This window comes from Sminthopsis crassicaudata, chromosome X, assembly GCF_048593235.1.
Source record: "Sminthopsis crassicaudata isolate SCR6 chromosome X, ASM4859323v1, whole genome shotgun sequence".
Taxonomy (NCBI): domain Eukaryota; kingdom Metazoa; phylum Chordata; class Mammalia; order Dasyuromorphia; family Dasyuridae; genus Sminthopsis; species Sminthopsis crassicaudata.
This window is the reverse complement of record NC_133623.1, coordinates 40,291,901-40,309,110: the sequence shown is the minus strand read 5'-3', so window position 1 is coordinate 40,309,110 and position 17,210 is coordinate 40,291,901. Positions and strand designations below refer to the sequence as shown.

The following is a 17,210-nucleotide window of genomic DNA, read 5'->3' as shown; positions in this document are numbered from 1 at the left end:
ACTTCATTCGACCCCGTTTTCCTCAGCACAGGCAGAGGGCGGTCCCATGGATAAAATTCAAGATCCATCAGAATATCATATTTTCCCAACCTACGAGGGGAGGTGGCTAAAACTATAATGTTGACAATGAAATTCCCCCAAAATGAATACTCTTGGATCACTGCTAAAAACTTTCTTGGTTCTTGCAAAAAAGAGAGTAAATCAAGAATGAAATGAGCCGCCCTAGTATATAAAGGGCATTTCACAGTAGCTGTAGAAGATTTCCATTGCTTCCTTTAAGATAAAATGTTAAAAGACATGGCAAGTCTAATAGGAAGTTGAGATCTGCCCAAATAGCTACCATTAATCCCCCAGTTTAAAAAAAAAAAATTAAAAAAAAGGTTGTTTTTTTTTTTTTTAAGTCCTTTGTATTTAGGCCTGAAATCCTAATAAATAATTCTCAAGTGAAAGTATACAGTGCTAAAAAGGTCAGTGATGTAATGGGGAAAAAATATACCATACCTTTAGTAAAATACTTTATTTCAGGAAAACCAAGGTCCAGCTTTCCCCACATCCCTGTCATTCCACGAGAAATGCTTCAGAGCAGCCACTGTCGTTTTCTTGTGGCATGTGTGGATGGGATTGGATTTTTCAAAGTGGAAGGAAGGTAAGACAACACTTAAAGGGGGAACTCGGGGAAAAGAATGATTTCCAAATGCTGCCCGCTTCCAAGTGGAATTACCTGGATTAAGCCGGGTTTGTGCTACAATTTTCAAATGTCTTTATCTATGTGGGCACTTTGTGGAAAATAAGGCTTCTGAATGATTCTCCAGTCATTCCACCTTATCACAGAAATACATATTTCAAATGCTCAGCACACCCCGAACAGCCTGCTTGGCAGCCCGCTTCCCAAAGTTTACTATTTCAATTAAACCTTGCACTTAAACCTTCAGTCAAGGGGCGTCAGCTGGCACCCAACCCAGCGAGCCGAGGCCGGGGCCTGGAACCCCCACAAGCCAGCAGTTTGGGTCCTCCCCCTCCCACACGCTCCTTTTCAGCCTGAGAGACACAATCCTTTCTACTTAGAATCGGTGCTAATGACTTAGACAACTTTTTAGCTGGGAAGGTTAAAAGTGCTACAAGAAGCCTTCTTCTCGACCCCCCCCCCCCCATACACAGGTGAAGAGAGAAGAAACAAAAGGTTCTGGGTAGGGACTGAAGAGCACTGGGTAAAGGAGCTTCCTACTCCAGAAGAGCCAACAGGATCCAGGCAACTTCTGGGGATCGGCCGGGTCGTTAATAATAACCCAAGTCCTTGAAAGGGAATCGTGGCCCATCCCATAATGGGGGATGTTGAGAGGGGATATGGATTAGATTGGATTAATCTGCTCGCTGTTCCCCACATCTCCCCAACACTGCCTCTCTGCACCTCCCCGCCCCGTTTCCATGGCAATTGTTACCCAATTTATATCCAGGAGCAAATAAACTGGTCCACTGCTAACTGGGGAGGGGGGGGACGAAGGGGAGAGGAGCGGGAGAAAGATAGGAAAAGGGGAGGGGGGAGGGAGAAAGAGAATAGGGGAGGAGGAGGAAGAGGAAGGCAGGAGAAGGAAGAAGGGAGAGGGAAGGGAAGAAAAAGGCCAGGGGAGGGGGAGAGGAAGAAGAGAGGAGGAGGGAAAGGGGAGAGGGAGAAAGAGGGGAGGGGGAAAGAGGAGGGGAGAAGGGATGAGGAGGGGAGGGGTGGCCAGCCGCTTCTCCCCTGCTTCCCTAAGGCTGTCCATCCGGAGAGCCAAGCGCCCGGGGCAGCCAGCAGCTCTCGCAGGAGGGGGGAGCGCTAAGCAGCAGAAGCCGGAGGCCAGGCCGCCGGCGGCCGAGGGCGAGACCCGAGCTGCCCCTCTCCCGGCCGGCCGTGGCGCAGGGGGTTAAAGGGAGCGGAGCCTTTGTTCTCCCCGGGGTGGCTGCTCGGGCCGGAGCGCTCGGCCCCTGGGGGCCGGGCCTGGCTGCCCCGGAGCGAGGCGGCGGCGGCGGCGCGAGCGGGTCCGGGACGGCCCGGCGGAGGCGTGCCCGGCTGGCTGGGGCTGCTTTCTTTGTTCCGATCGGGCCGACGGAGCAGCCCGCGGAGCGCGGGGCCCTCAGGTTGCACTTGTCCAACGAACACACACACACACACACGCCCAAGCACACACATGTACACACGCACGGGCGCACACACCGAGCGCGGAGCGGCGGCGGCCCCCGCTCCCGCATCGGCGCCGGTGGGTCGGGGCACGAGAGCCGGGGAAAGTGTCCGCTCCGAGTTTGGCTGGAGGCTGGCCCCGGCGCTCGGCCCCCGCCCCACCCCGGCCGGCCCCACCGGGGAAAGGGCAGCGCCGGCTCGGGCTGGGGAACGGAGGCTCCGAGGCCGGCCGGGGGCGGGGAGGGCAGGACGGGCGGCGGGAAGGGCGAGGGAGAGCTGGCGGGCGGCGGGAAGGGCGAGGGAGAGCGGGCGGGCGGGCGGACTTACCCTTCGAAGCATCTTTCTCTTCCTTGGGTTTCATCACCTTGCCACTCATAGATCCCAGTTTGATCGCGGAGCTCGCCCCGAGGAACGGAAGCCCTCCCGGATCCGGCCGGCCGCCGAGGGCTCTGGCAGCGAGGGAGAAGGCAGGCAGCGCCCGACAGCCGACCCCGGGGCTCGGGCTCCCACAGCCTCCGCCGGTGCCTGCAGGAGAGCGGGGAAGGGAGAGAGCGAAGCGGGCGCGGTGAGTGAGGCCGCCGGCACCCGCTGGAGGCGTCCGCCAGAGTGCCAAAGACAAAAGCGGCTCCTGCCTCGGTGTCACGGACTCTCCCCCCCTCCCGCTCCCGGCTCTCCTCTCTCCCTCCCCCTCCCCAGCCCGATGCCACCGCCAGGGCCGGGCAGAGCGCAGCCGGGGCTCCCGGCTTCTTCCAGGGGCCACCCGTCGCAGCCGGGGCTCGGGGAGCCGGGAGGGGAGGGGGAAGGGGGCGCCCGGCCGCACAGCGGGGGCCCAGCGGCCGGACCGACCCTCGGGGAGGGGGGCGCCCGAGGGTGCCTGAGGCAGCCTCACCTCAAATTACAACAAAGACGGAAATGTGCGCTCCCCAGCCCGCAGCCCCACGGGGCAGGCACTGTTTGCACAGGTGCTGAGCAACGTGTGAGCCCGTTACACCGCAGAGCCTGGGCGAGTGGGGGGCACGTGGTCCGGCAGCCCCCTCTCGGCTCCCTCACTTGGAGGGACGGTTCGGGGGGAGGAGGGCCCGGGAGGGGGCGCGCCCGCCAGGCTGCCGCCCTTCCTTACCTGGTCTCTCGGACTCCCACACCCCCCGCTCCGCTGTCGCTCCTCGCTCGCTCCCAGCCAGCTGCGAAGCCCCAGCGGCGGCGGCGCGTTATATATAATCGGGAAGGTGTGGGCACGAGGAGGGGGGGGAGCTGGGGGAGGGACAGGACCCACACAAAGCCGCCGGCTGGCTGTAGTAAAGCAAGAGCGCGGCAGGGGCGCGCCGACGTCAGCCTAGCCCGGGTGGGGAGAGAACCGGGCCAGGCCCCCCCCTCCCCCCTAGGGGCCGCGGAGAGGGGCGCAGGGGCGGGGGCCGCCGGCTCTTCGGCCCCTCGGCTCGGCTCCGCCTCCCCCCCCCTCGCCCTTCTAGGGCAGGGTGTGGAGTTGACCACCAGAGGGGGCGGGCACCTAGACAAAGACCCTCCCCCTGTGCCCCCTCTTCCTCTGCCCGATCCCCTTGCCACCCTGCCCTGTAGCTGCGGAGCTTCCGGGAGCTTAGGAAAGAGACGTGTTTTCGGGGCACCTGCGTGTGTGTGTGTCTGTGTCTGTGTGTGTGTGCGTGTGTCTGTGTGTGTGTCTGTGTCTGTGTGTGTGTGCGTGTGTCTGTGCGTGTGTCTGTGTGCGTGTGTGCGTGTGTGTGTGCAACAGATTTGCACCAGGAGGCAGAGAGAGTCGCCAAGCCTCCACCAAGTGGCCGTGCCTCTGCCAGCCATCGAGGTTCTGGCGACAGGAGGGCCGAGCCCAGGGCGGCCGCCCCCCACCACCATGGCCCGTCTTGTCTCCCCGAGCACGCCGGGGCCTCCGCCAGGGCGGCCCGTCCGAGGAAGCAGAGCCGGCTCCAACTTGTTGGAAACTGCTTCGGGGGCGACGAGACGGGCGCCTTCCTCTGCGGGGCTCGGGGTTCGAGGGAAAACCGAGAGCTAGAACTAGACGAAGGATGGAAGCGAAGGGAGGCGGAGCCCCAGGGTAAGGACGGGGTGGGCGCCGAAGGGGAGCCCTTGGGTCCAGCGCCGCCGGGCTCTTTTTCGGGGGACACAGCCCTGGAAAGAGCGGCCCAGCTCCTGGGAGGCCGATGTCGAATGCTGGGGCCCCGGCCGGGGTGAAGGCGGGTCGGACACCGAGGCCCCCGCCCGCCAGGGAGACGGGGGGTCCGCCAGGGCAAGAAGCCCAGGAGCTGTCACGGAGGGTGTCCCCCATGCCGACTCCCCCTTGTGCCACTAACTCCCCCAACACACACCTTAATTCGGTTTGGTTAATGGCATTAAACTGGGCGCAGACATCATATAGATGGATTAGTGCTGGCGAAATCCAGGCAGTAACTCAATTAAAAGAGCCTGCCGCAGCAGCGCCAAGGACCCGGGGATGCAGCTGCCTCGGCCGCCAGGGTTGCAAGGTGGGCAACCCTGCAAACTCAATTTGCAGCCTCCTTCCTTGATCTGGAGGAACCGAGGGGGAGGGGCCGGCGTTTCTTGTAAATTCTCTCAGGAAACTTGCTCGATGACAAAACGTCACTGCCCAGCCCGATGTTTCCCCGTTAATTAATAGCGGTGCCCTGAGAAGGAAGGCCACGGCAGAGCCTGTTTCTTTAAAGGGACAGGATGGAAGGGAGGGGTGGAGGAAGCAGAAGATCCACAGGGGAAGAAAACTGGCCCGTGGGGGAGGGGTGGCGAGGTAGGGAAAGAGGCCCGGAAGCTTGGAGCCCAAGCCTGACATTCTCTGCTCTGCTTCTAGTTGCTTGAGAGCTAAGGAGGGCAAGCGGGGACCAGGGATCTTCGCCTTTCTGTGCCCAGGGGTCTTGGCCTTTCTGTGCCCGGCCCCCTCTGGCAGCCAGGGCATGGCCTTTAATTTGGGAAAATGGACTGCATGGGAATCAGGAAGGAAACAAGTCTAGGAAGTGAAAAGGAAGGCGGAATCCAGGCCCCTTCTGAAATCTCTCTGGGGCCTTAATCTGCCCACCCAAGGCCAAGAACCTCTACCTAGGGGACAGACCACCGCAGGTGGCAATGAAGACCTATCCCAGCCTCCAGCCTCCTAAGCCTACTCAAGTTGCCAGACCTTCCCCAGCCTCAACAATCCTCATCTATAAAATGGGAATAACTATGATACCCACCTCACAGGGTTGCCATAGGAATCAGATGAGATAATACATGCAAATTGATTTGCAAACCTTAAAACCATATATCATCGTGGGCTATTATTAACAGGAAAAGAATAGCACCATTTTCTCAAAGCTTTTCCAAAATTCCTGCCCTCTCCCCAAATGTAAACAGGGGGAGGGGGAGTCAGAAAAGGGAATGGTTTCTTTTTTACTCTAACCCCAGAGCCCAGCATACCCCATGACACATAGAAGGAGTTTAATAAATGTCAGATTGAAATAATTTCTTTTTCGTGAAAAACCAGGATGGAAACAAATGGTGAGCCAGCCTGTCAAACCTTAATTCTCTGAGTCTTCTCACCTCCCTCCAAAACCACACAGGCCATACATACATACACACATACAATGCACGTGGGTGTTTTCCAGAGCCAGTTCCAAGCTGGACTGTTGGCCTGAGCATTGATCATTTTGACCACAAGTTGCTTATGCTGCTGAGGAAATGACTGAAGGACTTCTCTTTTACTTGCAAAATGGAATTTGCAGAGAAAGTAAAAAACAAGCCTAAGGCCAATTCCAGCCTGTCCAGACCATCAAGTCATGGTCTGTCTGGAGAAGCCTGAATCTAAGAAAATAAGGCAAGCTGAGAAATCAATACTCTCTCTCTCTCTCTCTCTCTCTCTCTCTCTCTCTCTCTCTCTCTCTCTCTCTCTCTCTCTCTCTCTCTCTTTCTACTTCTCTCTTTCTACCTCTCTCTCTCTGTCTCTCTCTCTGTCTCTGTCTCTCTGTCTCTCTGTCTCTCTGTCTCTCTCTCTCTCTCTCTCTCTCTCTCTCTCTCTCTCTCTCTCTTTCTCCTCTCTCTCTCTCTCCTCTCTCTCTGTCTCTCTCTCCTCTCTCTGTCTCTGTCTCTCTCTCTGTCTCTCTGTCTCTCTGTCTCTCTCTCTCCTCTCTCTGTCTCTGTCTCTGTCTCTGTCTCCTCTCTCTCTCTCTGTCTCTGTCTCTCTCTGTCTTCTCTCTCTCTCTCTCTCTCTCTCTCTCTCTCTCTCTCTCTCTCTCTCTCTCTCTCTCTCTTCTCTCTCTCTCTCTCTCTCTCTCTCCCTTCCTCCCTCCCTCCCTCCCTCCCTCTGTCCCCCCCACACACACTAGAGTACCTAAACAGGTAAATCAAGGCAAATGAAACACTAACTGTTCTGAAGTATTTGAAAGACTGTCCTGTGAAAGAGGAACCACCCTTATATAAGGCAAAAAGTAAAAAAAAACAAAACAAAAAAAAAAAAAAAAACAAAGAAACACTTCCTACCAGAACTCTCCCATCTTAGACCGCCTTAAAAGTGGTGGGTTACAAAGAGATCTAAAAAAGGGAAAAGGATCCACGTGTGCAAAAATGTTTGCGGCAGCCCTCTTTGTAGTGGCCAGAAACTGGAAACTGAGTGGCTGCCTGTCACTTAGAGAATGGCCGAGTAAGTTACGGCATATGAATGTAATGGAATATTATTTTTCTATTAAAATGATGAGCAGGCTGATTTCAGAAAAGCTTGGATAGACTTACATGAACTGATGCTGAGAGAAGTGAACAGAACCAAGAGAAGAACATTGTAAACAGCAACAAGATTGTGTGAGGATCGGTTGTGATGGACTTGGCTCTTTTCAAAAATGAGGTGACTGAAGGCAATTCCAATAGACTTGTGATGGAAAGCTCCATCTGTCTCCAGGGAGAGAATGATGAGACTGAATGTGGATCCTAGTATTTTCACTTTTTTCTTGTTGTTTGCTTTTTTCCTCTCATGTTTTTTCCCCTTTTGATCTAATTTTTCTTGTGCAGCATGAAGAATACTGAAACATTGTACATCATATTGCTTGTTGTCTTGGGGAGTAGGGAAGGGAGGAAAGAGGGAGAAAAATTTGGAACACAAGGTTTTGCAGAGGTGAATACTGAAAACTATCTTTGCTTGTATTTGGGAAAAAATTAAAATACTATTAATTTTTTTCAATTAAAAAAAGTGGTGTTACTCTTTCTCGTGGTCCTTAAGCAGAGGCTGAATGACTACCTGTCAAGGATATGAAGGCCCTTTTGTAAGTCTGTGAAAGATGGTTTTTCCATCCAGAGAATGGATGTTTTTCCTCACACCAGAGAAAAGAATAATGGATATCCATGCACCACCCAAGTCACATTGTGTATTGACACAAGGCAAGCTTATATTAACTGTGTTTGCCACGAGGATGGGAGTGGGATGGGAAGAGCAGGGAGGGAGGGAAGGCCCTTGAAGGTGATCCACTTTTGCCACCTCCTTCTCCCCTTTTCCACTACAGGAGCACAGATTTCAAGATTAGCTAATGACTAGCTACCTTTCCATTCTTTCTCCAGCCTCTCTGTCCCCAAGTCTAACATGTGGTTGAGATAAACTTGTTCTGTCTCCATACATGTGAGCTGTGTGTGCATGTGCATAGCTTTAGGATTTGTAATCTCTTTCTCCATCATTCAGAAAGCCCTCTCTGACTCAGCAGACTGAATTCCCAGTTCTTCAAGAACTTCAAGAACAAGAATTGTTCTGGCTGGGTTAGGATGGCTGTAGAGACTCAGAACCTAGAGACTGGGACAGAGCTCCCAGTGACTAGGGCCTAGTTCAATTCTCTTCATGTTTAGAGGAGGAAAGTTAGAACAGGAAAAGGAAAGAGATCTTTGTTTTGGGTGATTTGTATCCGGTAGAGAGACAATAAGTCAACCATAAACCTTTAAGAAGGCTTTTAGAATGATCATATACAACTGAAGCTGATGATATGGGATCCTCTAAATCTTTCTCAGTTTCATCAGACCCCAGGCCCCATTTCCTGAAGCTGACCTGCTAAGCCTCTTGCTAAGGGTCCGAGCTGCGTTGTTGAAGGACACATTCCAGGTAAAAGCTGACTCTCTTCCCCACCGCTCCAGTGAGGAATCTGGAGCCCGTATTAGTGGAAGATGAGTGGGCACTCCACTGCAGCCTTAGTTCGGGTGACAGCGGTCTGCCTCCACCGTATAGGAACTTATTGCAAATCCGGCCCCGAGACTCTTTCCCTAGGTGCACACGTGGCCGACACATTTGGCCTCATTATTAGCGACCATGTCCATAGCGCCGTCTGGCCTTCACCGATGTAAGGATGTGTGACCTGCATATGAGATACAAGACTGCCAGGCTTATATAATGTTGAAAATGGTTCTGTGAGGTCATCACAGTGTGGAACCAAAAGAGTTTAGCCGTGCTCTGAAAAATCACTGACAGAGGAGAGCAATTCTTTACTTCTTCTCTCATGGACCTTGCCGCTTGTCCCATCAGCAAATGCCTCTAGAATTAGAGGATCACAAGCTGCAGTCCTGGAAGGGACCACAGAGGTCACCTCATCCACCCCTTCGTTTTACAGATGAGGGAGCGGCTACGGGATGACTAAGAGAACAATGTCTGGATCCTAGGTTTGATCATGAGCCTTTAAAAGGATCAATGGGACCCCAGAGAACAGAGATCTTAGATGAAGAATCTCCCCTTAAAAAGGATCCAATCTGCAGAAAGTGAGGGTATGGAGGCAAGAGATTTATCAATTACCTGTCTTATTGGCAGTTGGGAACTTCACAGGAGAGCATAGACTGAGAGCAGCAGGGGATCTCAGAGGCCATCCAGTCTAACTATTTTACAAAGGAGAAAAGAGAGACCTAGAAAGGTTAGGTGGATTGCCTAAGGTCACAAAGCTAATAATTGCCTGAGACAAGATTTGGTCTCTGTCTTCTGGACTCCAATTCCATACGTTACAGCTTCAGAGATGACATGATGCACATGAGACTAAACTTGCTTTTGTTTTAAGCAAACCTTTCCCAGCACCACCTGGAGTCCTGGGGAGGATAGCCAGTACCAGGTGGCGTTTTTCATGCAAATATCTTCTTATAATGAAGGAAAGCCTTCATGATTTGACCTTGGACGTGACAATGATTTTCATTTAAAGCTCAGCAATCTGAAACTTGGCTTCTGAAACTTTAGAACCAGGATAGCTTCCAATACATTCCAATTCAAACTCTTTCTTCTTTTTCAATTTCTTCTTCTCTTCATCCATAGTAATGTTCTCTGTCCTTTTCAAGGGTAACCAGATAAGATTGGGGATCCTTTGACAGGGCCCTTGGAATCAAATGCAGAACAGAACAGGTGTGTCCCGTGAGAAGTTACTGAAACCCTGATATTTCAACGTTTCATCTTAAAGCAGGCAGATGAGTGTCAAAAATCCTTCAATGTTCCAAGGAACTGAAGTATGGCGGTAAGCTTCCTTGTCACTCAGCATAGGGACCATTTACATGCTGCAGGATGTCTCTCATAAGTGCATACAAGAAAGTATGCACAAGATTCCCATTCAGCTACAAAGGCGGACTTTACAAACTGCCAGTGACTGACTTCCCTATCTTGTCTCAACACCAAAAATATTGTCTCAATAGCAAAAATTCTGTGGGAAAGAGTCAAAAAGCTGGACAAACTTCTTCAATGAGGAAAATGAAATGATAACCCCTGCCCCTTCTTTTTCCCCCTCCCCCTTTTAAAATTCAAGGTTATATTGATTCCTTTTCCTTCAACAACACATTTCTGTCCGGCTACATCCACCGGCCCAGTGAACCCTCTTCTATAACAAAGTTAAGCAAAACCAACCTGCCCAACACCCACGCCTGCTGTCATATAGAATACTCCATACCCATAATCCTTCACCTTTTCAAACACAAAATCAACTACTAACAGTTAACAGTGCCCAACTTTCCAAGGAAAGGAGGGAAGAGTATTTTCTCACTTGTCCTTTAAGGCCAAAGTCTGGCCTTGGATTTTTCCATAACCCTTATCATCTTAGTCTGCAGACTCTCTTGGTGAAGAAGACAATTGAAACAGCATATCTAAACTATCTCAGTTATCATATGTAAAGTAAACATTTTTGGAAATCCAGCAGCTGAACCCCATCTGGGAAGAGAACCTTTTCTTAATGGTCACAGAGAAGAGCTGAAGCTCTTTTGTTCTATGATAAGGGGGAATCCATGCTGAACAGCGTATGTGACGACTCCGTTCTTGGACCATTAGTGAACACCCATGCGCTTCGGATCCTAATGGTGAGCTTTGACTGTATCTGACTCCTTCCCTTCAGTAGTAAGCATTTCTGTCTCACTGTGGGGATGGCAGTGGAGAAAGAGGACTTGGATTGCAGAACAGTCTCTGACGCTTACTAGCCCTTTTACTGGCCTTGAGCTCCCTTGCCTCCTCTGTAAAATGAGGACACGGCTACTTGCCTTACCTGCCTCACTGGGGGATTATGGCGAGGAAGACAATTTATAAATCAGGAACCATCACTCCCAGGTAATTAATATTCTCCATTTGTTCCTCCCTTGACTGCTATTCTCTGCTAGCTAAGTCTTCTCCATTCCATTCTCATTTGAATTGCATTTTTAAATTTTTATTCTGTTTGTTACTCACCCTAGATATTACATGGTGTCACCTAGCTCTGGACTTTGAATCTAGGGACACCGGGCGACTCTTCATCTGTCTGTATCTCTATGTCTAGCTGTCTCTCAGTCTTTCTTTGTCCCTTGCTTTCCTTAATTCCATGCTTATTTGTTGACGTTTCTCTCTTCCCTTCCACCATTTTGTGTATCTCAGCGTCTTGCCATCCCCTTGAAATAAGAATTGTCTTATCTAGGAGAAGCAGTGGGGGACTGCAAGGAGAATGGGGGACAGGGAGAGAGCATGGAAAGAAAGAAGATTTTGCTGTTATTACTCCTTCCCTAAGTCCGTGTGGGGATGAAAGAAATAGAATATGCTTCATTTGCAGTCTGGTCAGTTGAAAATATGGATGGCAGGGCTAGTTGTCAGGAGAGACAGAGGGGCTATAAGGTCAGAGTTCTTTACCATAGGCATGCATCAGATTTTCAGTCGTGGCAACAGAGATAGGCAGCTACGAAGTCCAATCTCAGGCATGTTGGTCCCAGTTTGCCCAGCTATCGGAAGTTATCAGGCAACTGAGTAATGAACCAGACTTGAGTGGGGGTGGGAGTGGGGATAGGAAAAGACATGCCCAAGGGTCAGGGAGTGTCCACAGTTTCTTGAAGTTTTCTAGGCTTTTTATTCTAGAGATCAGATGTCCCTCTATTTATCTTTTTTGAGAATATCATATAGAACTAGAAAGTGTCCTTAGAAGGCTTTTAATTCAACATTGTAATTTTATGGATGAGGAAATTGAGGCTCATAGAGGTCATATGATTTGCCATGTGTCCCACAAACACTAAGGAGTTGAGCTAAGATTTCATCTTGAGTCCTCTGACTCCAAGTCTGTCATTTGCTCCATTCTATTGAGCTGCCTTCCCTATGATGAGGAATGGGAGAAAAGTTTTACTTTATTTTTGTAGGCCCAACATGTAGCATGATAAGAAATGCTTTTTTTCCCGTTTTAATTGTTAGGCCAGGGAAGAAGCTGTTCATTTAATACAACTGCTTATGTAAAGATGAGGAAACTCAGGCCCAAAGATTGTATCCTGTTCTCCTGCCCCTCAGATGGACTATACTATGGTCTGTTGAGCTGCAAACCACCTAGGTGGGAAAGGCTAGTGCTCCAAGAAGATGCTCCTGAGACAGCTGCCATTGTTGCCCAGGGTATGATGCGGCTACAGCCATTTATCTTTCATTTAATCATGCATACATATTGCATTGTCAATCTCCTCACAAGAACCTAAATTTTTGTTACTGAGCTACCCAACACACGGTACAAGAGAAAATCAAAGTATTATAGCTCTACAGCAAGAGAGGACCTCACAGGGCACTTGGTCCAACTTACTCAATTTAGACTTAGGGGAATTCTGAGATGAAGGGACCTAAAGTTACACCTAAGATCATGAAGCTTAAAGGGATATCAAGGCCTATCTAATCAAATCATCTCAATTAATACAGGAGGAAACTGGCTAACAAAATCAGTGACTTCACAGAAGCACCGAAGGGCAGAGCTGGGATTCCAGATCAATTCTACTGTCTCCAAGCTTTGGCCTTCACATACAACACTTGCCACCATACAACCTCAGTGATAGGGCATCGGTTATTGATCTTAGGACATGTAAATGCATGTCCTCATAATGATCAAAGCATCCAAAAATTAATTGGCATAGTTGGGAGGGGATCCCAGCAGGGGGTCCATTCTAAGCCAACCCAACACACCCGCTCAAGAATCCTCTTTGCAACATCTTGCTCCCCAAACATCATCTAGCCTTGGTTTGGAAGGGCAGCCCACTCACTCCCTCCTGAGACAGCCTGCTCGGCTTCGGGCAGCTTTACTTGGGAGGAACTTTCTCCTGACAGCAAATCTGAATGAAACTCATCGATACTTCTGCCCACTGCTCCTGGGTCCATTTGAGGTCAGGAAAAATTCAGTCTCTCATCTCTCTCGTCCGTCACAGTCCTTAAAATACTCTGAAGGTAGCTTTTTTATCTTCTCTGGGTCTAGATTTCTCCAAGTTTAATATTCCGATTTCTTTCAATGGAATGCTCATGTGGTATGAACTCAAGGCTCTTCGTCATCCTGATTACCCACTGTCTAGTTTATCATGTGCTTCTTCGACTACGGCAGCCAGAAGTGACCACAAGGTCAGTGGTGTGATCCCTGATCTGTACAGAGGACAGCGGAATGAGGTCTTAAACTTCCCCACAGCCAGAATTTATTGCTTTGGGGCTGTTGAAACTACAATTGGGGATTTCCTCTTCTAGGTGGGAATGTGACTTCTCATCTCCTGTGCATCCCCTGACTCTGGGGATCAGCCCCTCCTGCTCCCTGTTGCCTCTTCCCAATCAGCTATCACAGTTTACTTTGTGAAGTGAAAAAAGTACCAGGCTTTCGAGTAGTTAGAGAACCTGCCTTTAACTTTTGACTCCCGGACTTACTAGTTGTATGATCTTGTCAAGGCCCTGAAACTCTATGAACTTGAGAATCTCCATCTGCAAAATGAAGAACAGAGTTCTCAAGCCAGATGCCACGCAAGACTGGGGGAGGTCGATAATCAAGGATTCCGTGACCCTCAAAATGCTCTGAAAACATGCTCGTTATCTCAGGGTAATGGAGAGAGAGTAGACTGAGTAGATTATCCAGAAGGATAGAAAGTCTATTGTTTTCCCTCCTGAGGGGCTGCAGCTCCCTATCCCTTGAGCTCTTTAGGAACAGCCCCACCCTCTTTCTATTACATGATAAATGAGTGAAGGGCATTTACTATGTGTGAATGACTGGGCATCCAAAGAGAAAAACATGACAGTTTCTCGAGAAGCTCCCATTTTTTTTTAAGTGAGGCAACGGGACAGCAAGGTTCCCTGATCTTTTGGGTGTAGCGGCCGAGCAGATGGTGATCCATCTTCTTTAATGTCAACTCAACTGATAAAACCATATCTGATTCTGATGTGAACCATTTGCTACTGTAAGAAAAGCAGTAACAGCTGATGAGGCAAGACTGGAAGATGGGGGTGGGGGCTTGTGAGCAGCTGAGCCATAGAGAGGATGTCACTGGTCCCAGAGCATGGAAGGAATTCCCATCAGGAGAGTAGGGCATAATCAGAGATGGGGGAAAACACCAATTTGTGGAGGGTTTTTTGGCTGTTATTCTGCCTAGACAGAGAACAGTACTGGACTGCGGCTCCACCATAACTGCTCTTTGAAGCAACTTGGCAAAAATAGTCATCTTAAGTCCAGCTGTTGTTTTGAAAACTCAACACAATCCAGCACCTATTATTGCAAGGCATGGGGTGCTGCAAAGACGAAATGAGATGAAATTCCCTGCCTTCACAGAACTCACTAGCTATATATATATATATATATATAGAACTAGAACTATAACATAGGCCTGAGGGATTGGAAGCCTGCCGAATACAGAGCGACAAAGCAGTGACATCTGGGGGAAATGGAGAAGGTCTCCTAGAGGAAACAGGTAGCCATGGAAGGTTTTCAAGCAGGTGAGTGAGGTTCAACAGATTCTAGAGAGAAGAGAGGCAAGAAACAAGGAGACCAACTAAAAGGCCACTGCACAGTCACATTTACAGATCGAGACCGATCACAAATTTACAGCTAGAAAGGACTTTAGAGGTCACTGATTCCATTTTACAGATGAGTTTATATGACTAGTCCAGGGTCACACTCCTTAGTATGTGAGTCAGAATTTGACCCCAAGCACGCCACTTTATTAGTTCTCCATCCTGCTGCCTTCCTGGCAAGAGGATATGAAGTAGGGTGAGGGCAACGGGAGTGGAAAGAGGCGGGCAGATGTGGGAGATATTATGAAGGTAGCACAGTGTATCTGGGAGACCTGAGTCTACCCAGTCTCAGACACTTCCTAGCTGTGTAATGAGCAATTAGCCTAATCTCTATCTGCCTTTGTTTCTCCATCTATAAAATTGAAATAACAATAGCACCTACCTACCAGGGCTATTGGGAAGAATCGAATGAGATAATATTTGTAAAGTGCTTAACCCAATGTCTGGCACATAGTAGGTGCTATTTAGTATTAACTCTTATTTTTAAAATTATTCTTATAATTATTGACAAGACTTTAAACTGACTGGCTGTGAGGGATGAAGGAGAGGAAAAAAGTCGAGTTGAGAAGAGAAATATTTAGAAGAAGAGTGGGATTAAAGAGAAAAGTTAAGTACTGTTTTAGCCAAATTGCATTTCTAAAAAGTTCCTGAGATCTAGGTAGAAATGTCCAGTAGGAAGATGATGATGCAGGGTCACTTCTTCGATCTGTAGTTCAAAGAGACATCCACAGAGAAACGATGGTTGAACCCATGGGATTTGATGAAATGAGAGAAAAAGGATAGAGAATGAGAAAAGAACAGGGCCTAGGACAGAATCTTGAGGTTTAGGGAGCTGTTATAAATGACAAGCTAACAAAGGATGTGGGGATGAATTCAGAGAATGCGGGATTATAAAAATCCTTTTCACAAGGAGGGGATTCTCAACTCTGTCAAAAGATGGAGAGAAGTGAGAGGAGGACCGAGAAGTGACCATCATCTTTTACAGCTGAGAGACTGTTGATAATGCTGTCGAGAGATGTTTTGGTTGAGGAGTCATGTGGGAAGCTAGACCGCAGCAAACATGGAAGAAGTCGGCACGTGGAGATCAAGAAGGGCCTCGGTACGGAAAAGCAAGCCTCCCTATTCCCAATCTTTTGGTGCGCAAATCCAAACTGCATGTTCTGACGGAGGTGGGCCATTTTTTAAACAAGCAGAGTTTTTCTAGAAAAGCCATATGCACCTTGAATTTTTGTAAACAGATTCGTTTTCACATATGCTAGGGGAGTTACAATTTAAAGCTGTGCCTCCTCCTTTCATCTTTTTTTTTTTTTTTTTTGTTTTTTGAGAAAGTGGAGAATTCTTTTGTAAGGGGAATAATTTATTAAGAAATCTACTGTTTTCAGAAAATGTATTACACTGTTTGCATATCAGTTCACCTTCAAGACGCTATGTTATTGTAGTGTGAATGTTTGAAATAGCAGAGATTCAAAATGTAGCTGCACAGTTGACGTCTGAATGACAAACACAGCTATAGTTTAAAAGCGTTCATGGAACCGCAAGAATGTTAAGGACCATCACTGGCCACCAGTGGCCCTAACCATTATCAAGTCTGGGGCCAGTGCCAGATGGGTATTCACTGACCGAGAAGACAAAAAGAGTTGTGGCAACGCACAGATGGAGAAACCCATGTGTAGACCCATTCAAACTGGTTTTCATAATTTCATAGACACCAAGGGAGAATAATTAAACTTCCTCAACTTCCTAATATTACAACTGATTTAGTCCTGGGGCCACCACTTAGTTATTGTCCGTGTGGCTTTGTGCAAGTCACTTCATCTCGATCAGCTTCCGTATCCTCATCGGCTGTACTACGTGACCTTCAAGGTCTCTTTCAAGGTCTCATAATTTTGTGATCCTATGAGTTTAAAATTACAAAATAAAATAATTCTTGCTAAAGTACTGGCGCATCTGAATCAACGTGGAGATCTCCTAGTATGGAAATGCCATCCAACAGATGTTAAGCAGTAGTTCCTTAGTCACATCGAGTTTTTAAGAGACTGGGACAGTAGGCGTATAAAAAGTGCCTTTCTCAGAGTGGCAGAGCCATATCTGTCAGAGGTGAGATTAGAAAAGAAGTATTGCTATGTCAAGCAATCCTCTACTAAAATATATAATTGTGTTAATGAGACACCATGTGTTTGGCCAACCCAAGTGCTCGCATATACTTCTCTATGTTCTCACCATCTCCCAGTGGTGGAATATTGTTTGTATGGTGGGACTGGTTTCATTCACTGCATTTGTTTCCCCAGCACCCAACGCAATGTCTGGCACATAGTCAGCACTTGATAAATCTTTATCGACTAGACGATTGGGTTAATTGGCCTATGCTGTGTTTATTTACGCCGCTGCTCCCTGACAACTTGGAATATGTATTCGTCACTCTTCTGACCACGTCTAGTTTTTCTTTCTCTCCACAATCTCTGCCTTCACTGACCCACCACTCCAACCCACCTCACCCCACAACCTATGCTGTATAACTGGCTGGAAACCAGAGAAGAGTCACAATCATGAAGTTGCTAACCCTAAGGCATCTATCTCTGTTTACTGTAGCATGGGAATCCCTCTGGATCCTTGGGACTGAGCTACGCTGATCCTTCCCTATCCCAACTATCTCTATCTTCGCCTCCACAGTAGTCTAGCCAACATGTAAACAAAGACAACTGAAGCTACAGGCCGGAGGCCGGAGTGGTAGAAACGAGCTGGGGAGGGGGGAGAAGGCAGTGAGGGAATGGGAGAGGGGCCTTGAGAAAGGATGAAGTGTTACATTCTCATTACTCA

General features: G+C 48.8%; 1 protein-coding gene across 3 annotated transcripts in view; it reads right to left on the bottom strand.

Moving 5' to 3' along the window:
• Nucleotides 1–17,210, bottom strand: part of FGF13 (fibroblast growth factor 13) — a 501,868-nt gene that overhangs the window by 484,067 nt on the left and 591 nt on the right. Inside the window, exons 1-2 of one of the 3 annotated variants that reach the window (XM_074278315.1) lie at nucleotides 3,276–3,412; nucleotides 2,483–2,680 (exon numbers count right to left, since the gene is read on the bottom strand). In XM_074278315.1, the coding sequence (XP_074134416.1) occupies nucleotides 2,483–2,531 (49 nt within the window). In that variant the 5' untranslated portion in view covers nucleotides 2,532–2,680; nucleotides 3,276–3,412. Of the gene's footprint in view, nucleotides 1–2,482; nucleotides 2,681–3,275; nucleotides 3,413–17,210 lie in introns of those variants that run through there. The other 2 variants (XM_074278311.1, XM_074278312.1) reach the window with 2 other exon arrangements.